Source organism: Crinia signifera, chromosome 6 (assembly GCF_055691185.1).
Source record: "Crinia signifera chromosome 6, ASM5569118v1, whole genome shotgun sequence".
Classification (NCBI taxonomy): domain Eukaryota; kingdom Metazoa; phylum Chordata; class Amphibia; order Anura; family Myobatrachidae; genus Crinia; species Crinia signifera.
Window position 1 is genome coordinate 122,815,066 of NC_139222.1, and position 12,740 is coordinate 122,827,805.

Genomic DNA, 12,740 nt, shown 5'->3' on the forward strand with positions numbered 1-12,740 from the left:
AATCTATATTTAAAGAAACAAGAGATGTGCCAGCGCTAGCTGCTTCCAATAATATAATAAGACGGTTTTCAACAATTAGTATTTAATTAATAACATAGGTGATGTACATCTATCACATAATAAATAAATAAAAAAAATACATAACAAATAGAGCAATTGATCAAATACTGTATATCAGGGATGTTGTGATAATGAGATCTCCAATACTCCAAGAATTGGAGATCTCATTATCACAACATCCCTGATATATTTTATCAATTGCTCTATTTTTTATGTATTTTTCTTTTTATTTATTATGTGATAGATGTACATCACCTATGTTATTAATTAAATACTAAATGTTGAGAACCGTCTTGTTATATTATTGGAAGCAGCTAGCGCTGGCACATCTCTTGTTTCTTTAATTACACCAGCACAATACCTTTTACCTGTGTGGAGCTTGTATGCTCTCTTGTGTTTGTAGCTTTCTTCCCAAGCTCCAAAAACATACAGGGAAGTTAAATGTCTGGTGATAAAATGGATCCTAGCATATGTGTGTTAGAGAATTTATTTAATTGGACAGGGACAAATATTCTCTGAACATTGCTGCATAATATTAAACAATAATTATATTGTGGCTAGTCATTGGTCACTACAGAAATAAACCCATGTAAAAGTAAGGCTTAAAGCGGACCCATTTACACACACAAGGTAGCCAGTCTGTGGGCTGAAACAATGATCTCTCTGAAGCATGAAACACTAATATATAGGTATAAAATGGACATACACTGGTGCTCTATAAACATTTTGATATATTAAAAATTATCATGCATTTATAGTGGTTCACTTCTGAGACGACCTGATCTTCATTGAATGAAGGAAGTACTGTTAATGGCGACATGACAGACTGCCAGCTGATTGGCGATCTTCCTAAACAATAGGATCGCTGTCTTCTCATTATATTGCATAAGAGTTTATAGTTCTAAGCATATACGTCCTTATATTTATAGTATATAGTATGCGCACACTAACAATGAAAACTCCTTGGCTCCAGCAGTAGGAATGTTGTCTTCTTCCCAGCTGCACACCGTATTATGCTCACGGTCACATCCCTGAATCAAATACAGGCGTGTCCTGAATAGAAATGTTTTGTGCATATGAAAAGCGGCTTCAGTCACCAAAGTAATGTGGAATCTCACTGATTAATACAAAAGATAAAATGGCATAAAATGAAACAATGTCTATTTGGATCAATATGTTATAGTGCATTTAGAAAGACCTTTCTTGTTCAGATAAGTCCACCAGCATTTCTCAAATGCCATCAGCAGTCCACATTTTAAGGATATCTTAGAATGTGCTCACATGGGTGCATCTGGGAAGATGAGGTAATATGGCTAAAAAAGAGGCAGTCACTAGATGATTCTTATCTGCCATCAAATTCTATGTTTTTACAGATTAGGATATTCTTAAAATGTGGCCTGCTGGAAGACCTGATGTGTGCCTTTGGGAAAAGTCTGCAATATGGGACTCCGTCATATGGTATATTCTCAGTTATGTTTATAGTTTGGTGGTAAGCACCATGCCATAAGCGTCATAGAGTTGGTAGAGAAGTTCTTTCTTTTCCTTATCTGGTAGAAAGCTGGACTTTGCTGCGTTAATATTCTGAAAATGATAACAGACAAATAGTTACTTTTCCTGCAGAATTATAAAGGCTACATAGGATGCCATTATTAAGAAAGAAACTATTCAAATTAAGAAAATCTAAGTACCAATAAATTAAGTATCTTATTTTACCAGTGTGGTCATCTTAAAAGCAACATTTAAAAAAAAAATCTAAATAATGACTCAATCTTCTTTGAAGGGGGTCACTTTTGAAATAGCAAAACGGCAAAAACTCTAATCCATGCACTCATTGGGGGAAACTTAGTAAGAAAAATTCGGTAGAAATTGGCATATTCGTATTCGGGCACGTATTGATATTTTTGTAATTTACTAATGTGAAATAACATTAATATTTTGTCTTTAAGACCGTAACAACCTGTCGTATTCGTATTTTTACAAAACTACGAATTAATACACCATTGAAAGAATACGCTTTGAATTTTACATTACTACAATTAAATTTTGAAATTAACTATCAAGTCGTATTTCAAAATACGAACATATACTAAAAGTATTCTAGTACAAGTTGTAAAAAAATAATCCCCCCAAAAAATACACCTTAATTTGCAGGTGTATTCACAAAATCAGACTTTTAACATGTATATACTAGGTGTATTCCAGTACAAGTTGTAAAAATATATGACAAAAAAATACCACTCCATTCGACAGCGAAAAATAAGAATCTCAAAAATACCTTTGTAAATTATGCTCCAGAATACGAATGTGTAAATGAAATACTCCACCGATAAATCGTATACAAAATATGAATAAGACTGAGAAATAGTCATATTCTTAGTATCTCATTATCTTCTACTACTAAGAAATAGTCATATTCTTAGTATCTCATTATCTTCTGCATTAATTATTGCAATAGTGTCCTTATGGGTCTTCAAAAGAAAAGATTATCACTACTGCAATCCATTTTGAATTTAGCTGCCTAGTAAGGTGTTCATCATCAGCTGATCCGCTCTGTCAGTCCCTCCATTGGTTCACCGTATTCTACCAAATTTAATATAAAATACTTCTATCAAAAAATTTCCCAATTCGACCTCTTCACTCTGCAAAAGATTTGCATCTCTTACCCACACTCATTACTTGCTCCCACTCACAACTGCAGGACTTTCGTCGGGCAGCACCCACCCTACGGAATACCCTCCCAAATAGAATTAAACTCTCCTGTAGCCTCCAAATTTTCAAATGTTCCCTGAAAACTCCCCTCTGCAAATGAGCCTATTAAATTCCTGGGTGCCAGATGAGGGGCTGACAGTCTGGATGTTGATGGTCAGTACTCGGACATCGGAATCCCAACAGTTGGGATCCCGACTGACTGGGGCTATTCTCCCTCGTGAGGGTCCGCGACCCCCATAGAGGGAGAACAGAACCTGTTGTGAGCGAGGTGAGTCCACAAGGGCTTCATTACTCGCCCCCCTGTCGGAGCACCGGTGTTTGGGATTCTGATGTCGGTATACTGACCTTTAGAACCACGACTGTCGATCTGCCATATCACATCTAAGTTCCTGAACCACCCACATAACCTTCAAAAGCTTTCATATCATACTACATCCCATCAGCATAGGCGTGCGCACGCCTATGCTGATGGGATGTAGTATGATATGAAAGCTTTTGAAGGTTATGTGGGTGGTTCAGGAACTTAGATGTGCACAGGCAAGCTTTTGAAGGTTATGTGGGTGGTTCAGGAACTTAGATATGCACAGGCACCTCCTAATGACTGTGCACCCCCCCGCACGATTGCAGCCAGGCAGACCCCGCCAGCGGGGTCTACGGTGGACGTCCAACGTATGCCTGCCAGGGACAGGATGTGTGTTTAATTAAGTAATCGCGCTGCGCTGCGCTCCCGGGACCTAGTTGACGCTGATTGACAGCACTATATAGGGTGCCGGCGCCGTATAGGAGTCAGGACAGGACAGCTGAGCGATGGCTCAGCTGTCCAATCATATCTGACACAGCAGCCTGCAGCTCAGTGACTGGCTGAGCACGCAGGCTGCCGGGAGAAGGAAGGAGGTGTGGAGGACCTGTCCTGCAGTGCTGTGTAGGATTAACGTTGTGCACAGTCTGTCAGCCCCACCAGGAATTCACATAAGTGAAAGTAAGGCAGCACTTCCACATTTACAAGCACAGTATGAGTTTGTGTATATACATAATATATATATATATATATATGTATACATATGTGTATATATATATATATATATATATATATATGTATGTATACACACACATACTGTACTTACATATATATAATCCCCCCCTTGCTCTTTCCTTCCTTAGACTCCCCTCTCCCCCGCCCACCCCTGTCATGTCCCTCCCCCCCATAATGTGTAATGGGCATCACGTGTGTCAAATAATGTGTAATAATGTGTAATGGGCAACACGGTGTGTGGCTTAATGTGTAATGGGCATGACGGTCTGAGATGTAATGGGCATGACGGTCTGAGATGTAATGGGCATCACGGTGTGAGGCACAACGGCTAATGGGTATCATGGTGCGAGGCGCACTGGTAATGGGTATCACAGTGTGAGGCACAATGTCTAATGGTTATCACGGTGTGAGGAGCACTTGTAATGGGTATCACGGTGTGAGGCGCAACATGTAATGGGCCTTATGGTGTGTGGCATAATATGTAATGGGCATCACTTGTGTCAAATAATGTGTAATGGGCATCACGGTGTGTGGCATAATGTTTAATGGGCATCATGCTGTGTGGCATAATGTGTAATGGGCATCATAGTCTGAGACGTAATGGGCATAACCGTGTGAGGCACAACATGTAATGGGCATTATGGCATGTGGTATACTATGTAATGTCTGTGTGATGTGTAATATGCATTACGGTGTAAATTTTAGGCGCGCACACTGTCTCTATGGTACCTATTTTACAAAAATTTGTCAAGCCCTGGCATGTGGAATGGGCATTACAATGTGTGGCAATATGTGGAATGGGCATTACTGTGTGATGAGCATTATGGTGTGTGGCATTATGTGGAATGAGCATTTTGTTGGATGGCATTATGTGGAATGGGCATTACTGTGCAATGCATTATATGTAATGGGCATTACTGTGTGTGGCATTATGTGTAATGGGCATTACAGTGTTTTTGCAGCGCACCTTTGGCACGCACTGTCCCTGTTTTTAGTATTCTGAAGTGCATATACATAACTAAGTCACCTATTTAGTTTGCATTGATACCCATAGGCGGTGATGGACACGCCCAATAGGGGGTGATGGACACGCCCCCCCCCCATGGTGCACCCCCTAAGAAAATGGGCTGCGCACGCCTATGCCCATCAGGACTGTTCTTTGTAATCCGGTGGGACCGCGGATTATAGATAGTGCCTATCCTTGTGTATACTTCCTATTTCCCTATAAATTGTAAGCTTGCGAGCAGGGCCTTCCTACCTCAATGTCTGTCTGTGATTACCCAGTTTGTTTTATCACTGTTGATTCCAATTGTAAAGCGAAACGGAAACTATAAATAAATAAGATAAGAACTGCAGTGGAGAAATGTCAAATGCTATTACATCTGCCTCCTGAGGTGTGATTATGCCTCAGAGGAGACCTGCTTATTCAATGATCAACACACTGAGGTCCCACAGTGCAGAAGGTGCCGAATCACACAATCCATTAAAAAGTGTAATTGTCTTAACTTTTTAGTATTTTCACAGCCCTTCCGAATTCTTATTCATGTGACTTGGAAGATCCTGTGGGTGGGACTCAGAGCTGGATTATCCATTATCAGTCAACTCTAGGCTAATGTCTAGGGCCCAGTGGCCACCATGGGAACTAGTTACTATGTAACATGATCATAAATCATCAAATGTGAAGTTATAATGCTGACACAGTTAGTGTTTTAAATAACATTACAACAGTGTTGTCATGGTCTCATCAATATAATGGCGTGGATATATTGACTGTCAACAACATGATACTGAAAAATGATCTCTATCCTGCACTCTGTTGGAATCATAGCTGTGGTGGGTCTCCTGCTGAGCCAATAAGACACATTGGGGCAGATGTATTAAGGCTGGCGAAGAGATAAACTTGAGATAAAGTGGAGATAAATTGGAAGGAGATAACGCACCAGCCTGAGATAAAGTGGAGATAAATTGGGAGGAGATAACGCACCAGCCAATCAGCTGTGTTTGAAATATGACAGTTGGAAGTTGATTGGCTGGTGCGTTATCTCTTTCCAATTTATCTCCACTTTATCTCAAGTTTATCCCTTCGCAAAGCTTAATACATCTGCCCCATTGGGGGAAATTTTATAAGATGAGAGTTGTATTTCACATGAGATGTTGCTATGGGCAACCAATCAGAACCTACTTCTTATTTATTTAGCACCTTCTAGAAGAAATAGATAGTATCTGATTGGTTTCCCATAGTAACATCTCATGTGAAATACAATGCTCATCTTAGTAAATTTATATGTATTATAAGTAATAAAGTGGAGAGTGATAAAGAGAGAGAATGTACCAGCAAATTAGCTCATAAATGCCATTTCTCAAAACAGCCTGTAACATGGCAGTTGGGAGCTGATTGATCAGTACATTATCACTCTTTATCATAGTCTGCTTTATCACTAATATCTTATAGGGTGGTATGTACCAAGCAGCCGGGTGCATCCCTCCACCCAACATGCTGATGCTCACCGTATATGTACTAACATGAGAGGAGCAATGCAAAGGACAGCTCTCCCGATAAGAGCTGCGCTTTGCGATCCCCGCCACTGCCTACCTACTTCCTCTTTTCCTCGAGAAGCTGGTGGCTGCGGGGCATGCTGGGAAGTATCCATGTTGGATCTCTCACACAGCAGCACTGCGAAGAGAAGCCCATAGGCGTAACAACAACCCACAGTGCAGCCCCGCAAGGAGGGGCTTTATTCATACTTGCCGACTTTTGAGCTGCCCTCTCCGGGAGAGGGCAGCCAGCTCTGTTAGGCAGGGGGCGGGGCCATATCCAGGAGTGGGAAAAGAGGCGGTTCGGGGGCGTGGTCACACAGATGATGCCCTGTTGGGGGCGTGCCTACAGCGTCGCGTCATTTTAGCCCCGCCCCCCGCCGTGCAATGCCGGTATTTCAGGCATTGCACTGTGGGGGGCGGGGCTAAAATGCAGCGAACAAGGCATTTTAACTGCGGACCCCCCCCGCCGAGGGACACATCGCGGGAGCTGGGGGGGGAATTGCGGGAGGATTGCCACCCTTTCCGGGGGGCCAGGAGGGGGACCCGATTTCCGGGACCCTCCCGGCCATTCCGGGAGGGTAGGCAACCCTGGCTTTATTGAATTTGAAGATGTGATAAAAACCCAGAAAACTGGGTATTTACCGCATTTTTTTAGTACATCCCGCCCACTACATCTGAGTCAGAATTCTGTCCCTACATAAAAACTTACCACCCGCTTAAACTCTTCTTCGGTGAAGTCCATGTGATTATATGCAATAGCATAGTCTATGTCAAGCGTAGATCTAAAGATAAGAGGATCATCTGTGTTCAAGGAATAATTTGCTTTGTCTTTCATAAATCTGGTGAAAGAGAGAACCTTTACTGCATAGAAATTGTGAATGTGTTTCCTCAATATAAATCTTATATAATATATACTTTCCAGGATCTATAATAAACAAAATGGATAAACAATTTAGTTTCCTGCCTTAAATATTCACTTAATAAAGCCCAAATGAAGGTAAAGTACCCTGGAGCAGTATTGTTGTTGTATTGGTTAGTAAGGGTTTGATTCCCACCAAAGTGGAATTTGTATATGCTCCCTGTACTTTTGAGGGTATCCTACAATTCAAAAACATTCTAGTAGCTTAATTGACTCCTGACATAAATGAACCCAAGTGTAAATGTGGTTGTGAATGGGAAAATATTCTTTCTAAAGGGCTGGTTGACAGTCGTCATTATGTAGACAGTATCTATGTATGCATGCATTTAGGTCAGTGTAGCTAAAATTAGCAAATTATGTATTTAATGTAGACAAGTCATTGATACCAAATCCCTGCAGAATATGTATGTACTATATAAATAACTGGAAAGAGATAATATGATCATCATAAGCAAATTTGTATAAATGGCTTTGTAGTACATTTTCTGTACTCTTTATCTGCCAGCAGATGTCAGCATTGCCCTTTTAGATTTAAAGGGTTGTTGCAAATAAGGGCAGAACAGATCATCTCTGTTTTACAGGAATCCTGTGTCTGATATAGAATTTTGAACATGGCTCCAACCAGGGTCCGACCTGGCTTCACATGCCATATCAACTGCACTTTGACCTGGGTTATTCCTGAGTCTGCCCCATTTCCACTGAGTATGTACTGCAAAAGCCTATGGCTGTCATTAAAAATAAACAAAGATGAGGCCACAAAAGTGTCACAGAAGCTCCAATGTCTCTCAGCACTATCCAGGTCAGAAAACCCAAAATCCTCTGCACCCTTACCATGGTCATTACCGGGACTAACCCCAGTAGCTCTCACTCCACCCTTTTTCTTTTTTTATAAGGGAACACCAAAAACTACCAACTACTGCTACCAAAAACATGTTGACGCGTGACCTAGTGCAAAAGCCCAGGTTTTTCCAAGCTAGTGGAAAAGGAGTATTACTCTCCCACGGTGCACAGATTATTAAGAGTCAAATGAAAAAGAAGTATGATGTTTTTAGTTAAACCTAACTAGCTTAGAAAAAAAGCAATTTATAAGACCTGTACAGTCACAGTAAAACGTGTTTTGGGCATAAATGCAGTCAAAGCTGCCTTCTAACACCAACACTACCTTCCGTACTTCTTTGTGGGGGGGTTCTCCATCTATAACAGATTCTTACTTGTCTTCAATCAAGGGAGTGACAGCTAAGGGACTCTAAAGTGTCACTATTGTACTGATAGACAATGCATAGGTAACGTTGACACCATATGGTTGACATGGCCAAAAAGTCAACACAAAAAGGTAAACACTACTATGCTCAACACGTGAAAAAGTAGAAATAATGGGTGAGATTTAATAGGATGAGAGATTCGGAAAGTGAGAGATTTGGTAAGAAATCTCCAGTTTTTTTTAAAGCGGCAATCATTTACACTGCAAAATCGGTTTGGTTTTGCAGGGTAAATGATTGCCGCTTTAGAAAAAACTGGAGATTTCTTACCAAATCTCTCACTTTCTGAATCTCTCATCCTATTAAATCTCACCCAATATTTCTTGTATGGTCTGTTTTAGGTTTTTTACTTTTAAAACTACCATTCCCAATGGGAGTAAATGTGGATGGTAAAGGGTGGGTCCACAAGCTCAGGTGTCGACATTGACATAACAAAACCATGAATAACATGTTGACCCTTTCATGTGTTAACCTTTTGCTTGTGTCGATCTTGTGCATGTAGACTTGGGGTTGACCTAGACATTGTTGACCTAATATACCACACACAATTTTTCTGACATCGGAATCCAGACTATTAAAACCCCGACAGTCAGGATCCCAACTGGGAGGGGCTATTCTCCCTCGTGTGGTCCCACGACGCCCATAGAGGGAGAATAAAATAGGTGACGAGCACAGCGAGCCACTGAGCCTGCAGCGTGGTGAGTGCAGTGAGACTGCAAGGGGCTTTGCTGCACACACGTCCCGCAGTCTGAGTCCCGGGAGTCGGGATTCCGGCGTCGGACTAGTGACTGTGGCGGCGCGCTATACCCCACCCCTCTGCATTACTTACTTAATGACTGGATGTTTAGCAAAGTCAGGATCACAGGCACCTGTAAGGTAACTGGACCACGGGCATGTCTGTAAGATAGAAATACAATGCTTCATAACTTCATCATGTAAAGAGAGGACCATGGAGTAGAACACAGGTTCTCAAACTTGGCTTCTGGTACCCCACACAGTTCATTTTCTCCAAATCACATGTGGATTTAAAAAATGTGACAATTGGTGATACACAGTGCTGCCACCAGGTGACCTGTGTTGGGTCCTGAGAATTATACTGTAGTTCTGAGAATCCTGATTGCTTCTTTTGTAACATTAGGCCTAACAGAACTAATCCTAGGGCAAATTTGCTCTCAAAATGGGCAACACCATGTGCACTGCATGTAATTTAAAACATGTCCAGAGAGAGAGAGTTAGATTTGGGCGAGTTGTATGTTTCTGTCCAGGGTGAATACTGGCTGCTATATTTTTACACTGCAACTTAAAATGTCACACCTCACCCAAATCTAACGCTCTCCACACATGATACATTTACCCCACCTGCAATGCACATGATTTCCCCATTTTGAGAACAAATTTCTCCTGCGATTAAGTCTAAATTAGGCCCAGTGTTTGAAACGCTGTGACATTACACACATATACAGTAAATATAAACACACAGTATGTATTTATTAAGCAAACCCCGGAATGTGGACTGTTATCATATCAACATGGTTAAAATGTTCACATGGAGAGAATATCAACATACAAAATGACAACATTGTGAAAATGACATTCCAAGTAAATGACAGCAGGGTAAGAGCAGGGGTGATTTATACAAGGGTTGGGTTGCCTACCCTCCCGGAATGGCCGGGAGTCTCCCGAAATTCGGGTCCCCCTCCCGGCCCCCAGAAGGGTGGGCAACCCTCCCGGATTCAGGGGGGACCCCCACTGCGCCCCCGATCGCAGCATTTAAATGCCGCAATCCGCGGGTCTCAGCTGCTTAAACTCTCCTCTCCGGGCTTCTCCCGGAGCGGAGAATATTAAAGTCGGCAACCCTGATTTATACTTTGTGTATACTTTCACATTGTGCTGGAGTCTACTGTGCATGCAATTGGTCTGTGGGAACACAAGGACACCTCGGCTGTGCATGTGCAAATCAGTGGGACAATGATCACTGCATAATTTTCCCTGTGATTTCCATCTGCGGTGCCAGCCGCCGTGGGACTTCGGTGGGGTAAGTATAATTATATGGATACAAGGTGAACTCTGCACCCACTATAGATACGCCAATAAGTTTGGGGTTTAGCTTACTTCAAGGAATCACAGGGGCAGATGTGCTAAGCCTTAAAAAGTGATAAAGTGGAGCGAGATAAAATACCAACCAATCAGCTATTGCCTGCCATGTTACATTCTGTGTTTAAAAAATGTCAGTTATATGGGCAGATGTATGACACAGTTGGAAACGTATCCACTCTGTTATCACTGCTTCATACATCTGCCCCTTAATCACTCTGCACTTTATCACTTTTCAAGGCTTAAAACATCTGTCCGACAATGTCAATATTTCATCAGTATCCACATTGTTATTGTCAACCAAAAATATTGAGCACACATACTGTAATATAGTCTATACAAAAAACGTCTTTTGTGGAAGGACAAGAAAGCTGTATTGTAGTCTTTGCGGTTCTGGAACAGGAACACGACAAATGTTACCTATAAGCATTTATCTTGTTTGACTAAAGGACAACCAAACGGAATTCCATGTAAGAAGACATTTTTAATAAGTTCTTCATGTAGTGCTAGAATGTTTTTTTTTTTTTTACTGAATACAGACCTCAAAATGCATCTTCTTATGCAACAGCTCTTTGTACAAGTTGGGGTCCTCAATAGTGTGGTATCCATGGCCAATTCGCTCTGCTTTAAGCACCTCAACAGCCTGCAATACACAAAGAATAATCTATTTTATAGTGAAACCCTGCAAAGGCCCGATGTGTCTGTCTACCTCAGATTCACATGTATAAGTATATTTGTTATTACACAGATAGTCGCCATGTTTAAAGCTCGCAATCTGCCCAATTTGGGCAGGGCAATCTTGGTTTGATGGTCCTATCCTGCTGTTTAAAGATTGGGACATTTGTCTAGATTTGTCGTAAATTGAAATGTATAGCCTAGATTGCCACTGTGTGTAGAGGACAAGCCCACCGATGGTTCATACTTCATTTGTGCATAACAATGTTCAAAGTGTTAAGAGATGTTTCCTTGGCAATGTCCTATGTTTCTGTACTGCCTACTGTAACTGAACAAACACACACACATAATCTCCTTGTTAAATATTCTTACTATATAATCTTTTTCTGGGATCACTGAAGAGTCCCATGGCCATATAAAGGCATAAGCAAAGTTTTTATGCAAGAGGGTGATGGTACTTTACTGAATATGCGTGTTCTATTCCTTAGAATAAAAAAATACACTGTCTCTGACAATCAGAACTCAATGAGTATACAAATATTATTAACCTAAGTTTATACATTTCCAAGTACTAATTTAACTGTTAAATTCTAAATTTGCATTGATTGCCGATTGTATTTTAAATGCAAAAATACGCTATAAGGAATGGATACAACTGACATAATGTGAATTTTTGTAACACGAGTGTGTGATGTTTGTGAACAGCAACCTGACCCCATTTTACTGTAAACTAGCTGAGATATCCGGCATTGCCTGGGTTGAAGAATGAACCTTGAAGTACAGCCTTCCGTTTTTTACATTGTCCTTACCCATGACCCCATTTTATTGATCCTGAAAAGATCTCCCTGTTTGCTAACATTTTTTTAAAATGGCTAACCAATGTTGTCAGCATGACCATTATTCTCCATGGCATTGTGTAAGTGAATGCACTCGGTTGCTCGAAGTGTGTTTTGGTTTAACCTGAGGCATCTGAGTCCTTCACTTACAATCTTGGCCCACAATTTAACTACACACTGGTGGTCCACATAGATGCAAATGGTTAAAACTTGCTGATTTTGTCATTAATTTCTATGCATAGAATTTAACGGATATAACCTTATGACCCTTAATGACCTGAAAATTTTATTCATCTTGCCCCTGCCAAGAAAACATTGGGTGTTACATGCTCTGTTAGTTTCTGATGTCTGCTTTGACACTCTTGACCACCAAAAATGATGTCTACATCATTGGTCATTGGGGCATTGAATTGACCTCGATGTTCTCCAGCAGGTGTTCTGTCATCATGGATGATCACTCTAAGATCATCTGATGACACGTTTTCTAAAATACTCTTAAAGCTCTTGATAGCATGCAACAATTCCTGCAACTGATGAACTACAGTATGTAGAAATCCAGGCCAGAAATTATTTTCAAATCGTCTTTTTCCTTTATGGTTCCTATCTACAGTGTAGTA

The 12,740-nt window shown here is 40.9% G+C and overlaps 1 protein-coding gene across 1 annotated transcript in view; it reads right to left on the reverse strand.

Annotated features, from left to right (window-relative positions):
* Positions 1-531: 531 nt before the first annotated feature.
* Positions 532-12,740, reverse strand: part of ADA (adenosine deaminase) — a 93,182-nt gene continuing 80,973 nt past the window's right edge. The window contains exons 8-11 of the mRNA XM_083147020.1: positions 11,154-11,255; positions 9,348-9,415; positions 7,050-7,179; positions 532-1,641 (exon numbers count right to left, since the gene is read on the reverse strand). Of these exons, the coding sequence (XP_083003146.1) occupies positions 1,537-1,641; positions 7,050-7,179; positions 9,348-9,415; positions 11,154-11,255 (405 nt within the window). The 3' untranslated portion in view covers positions 532-1,536. The remainder of the gene's footprint in view (positions 1,642-7,049; positions 7,180-9,347; positions 9,416-11,153; positions 11,256-12,740) is intronic.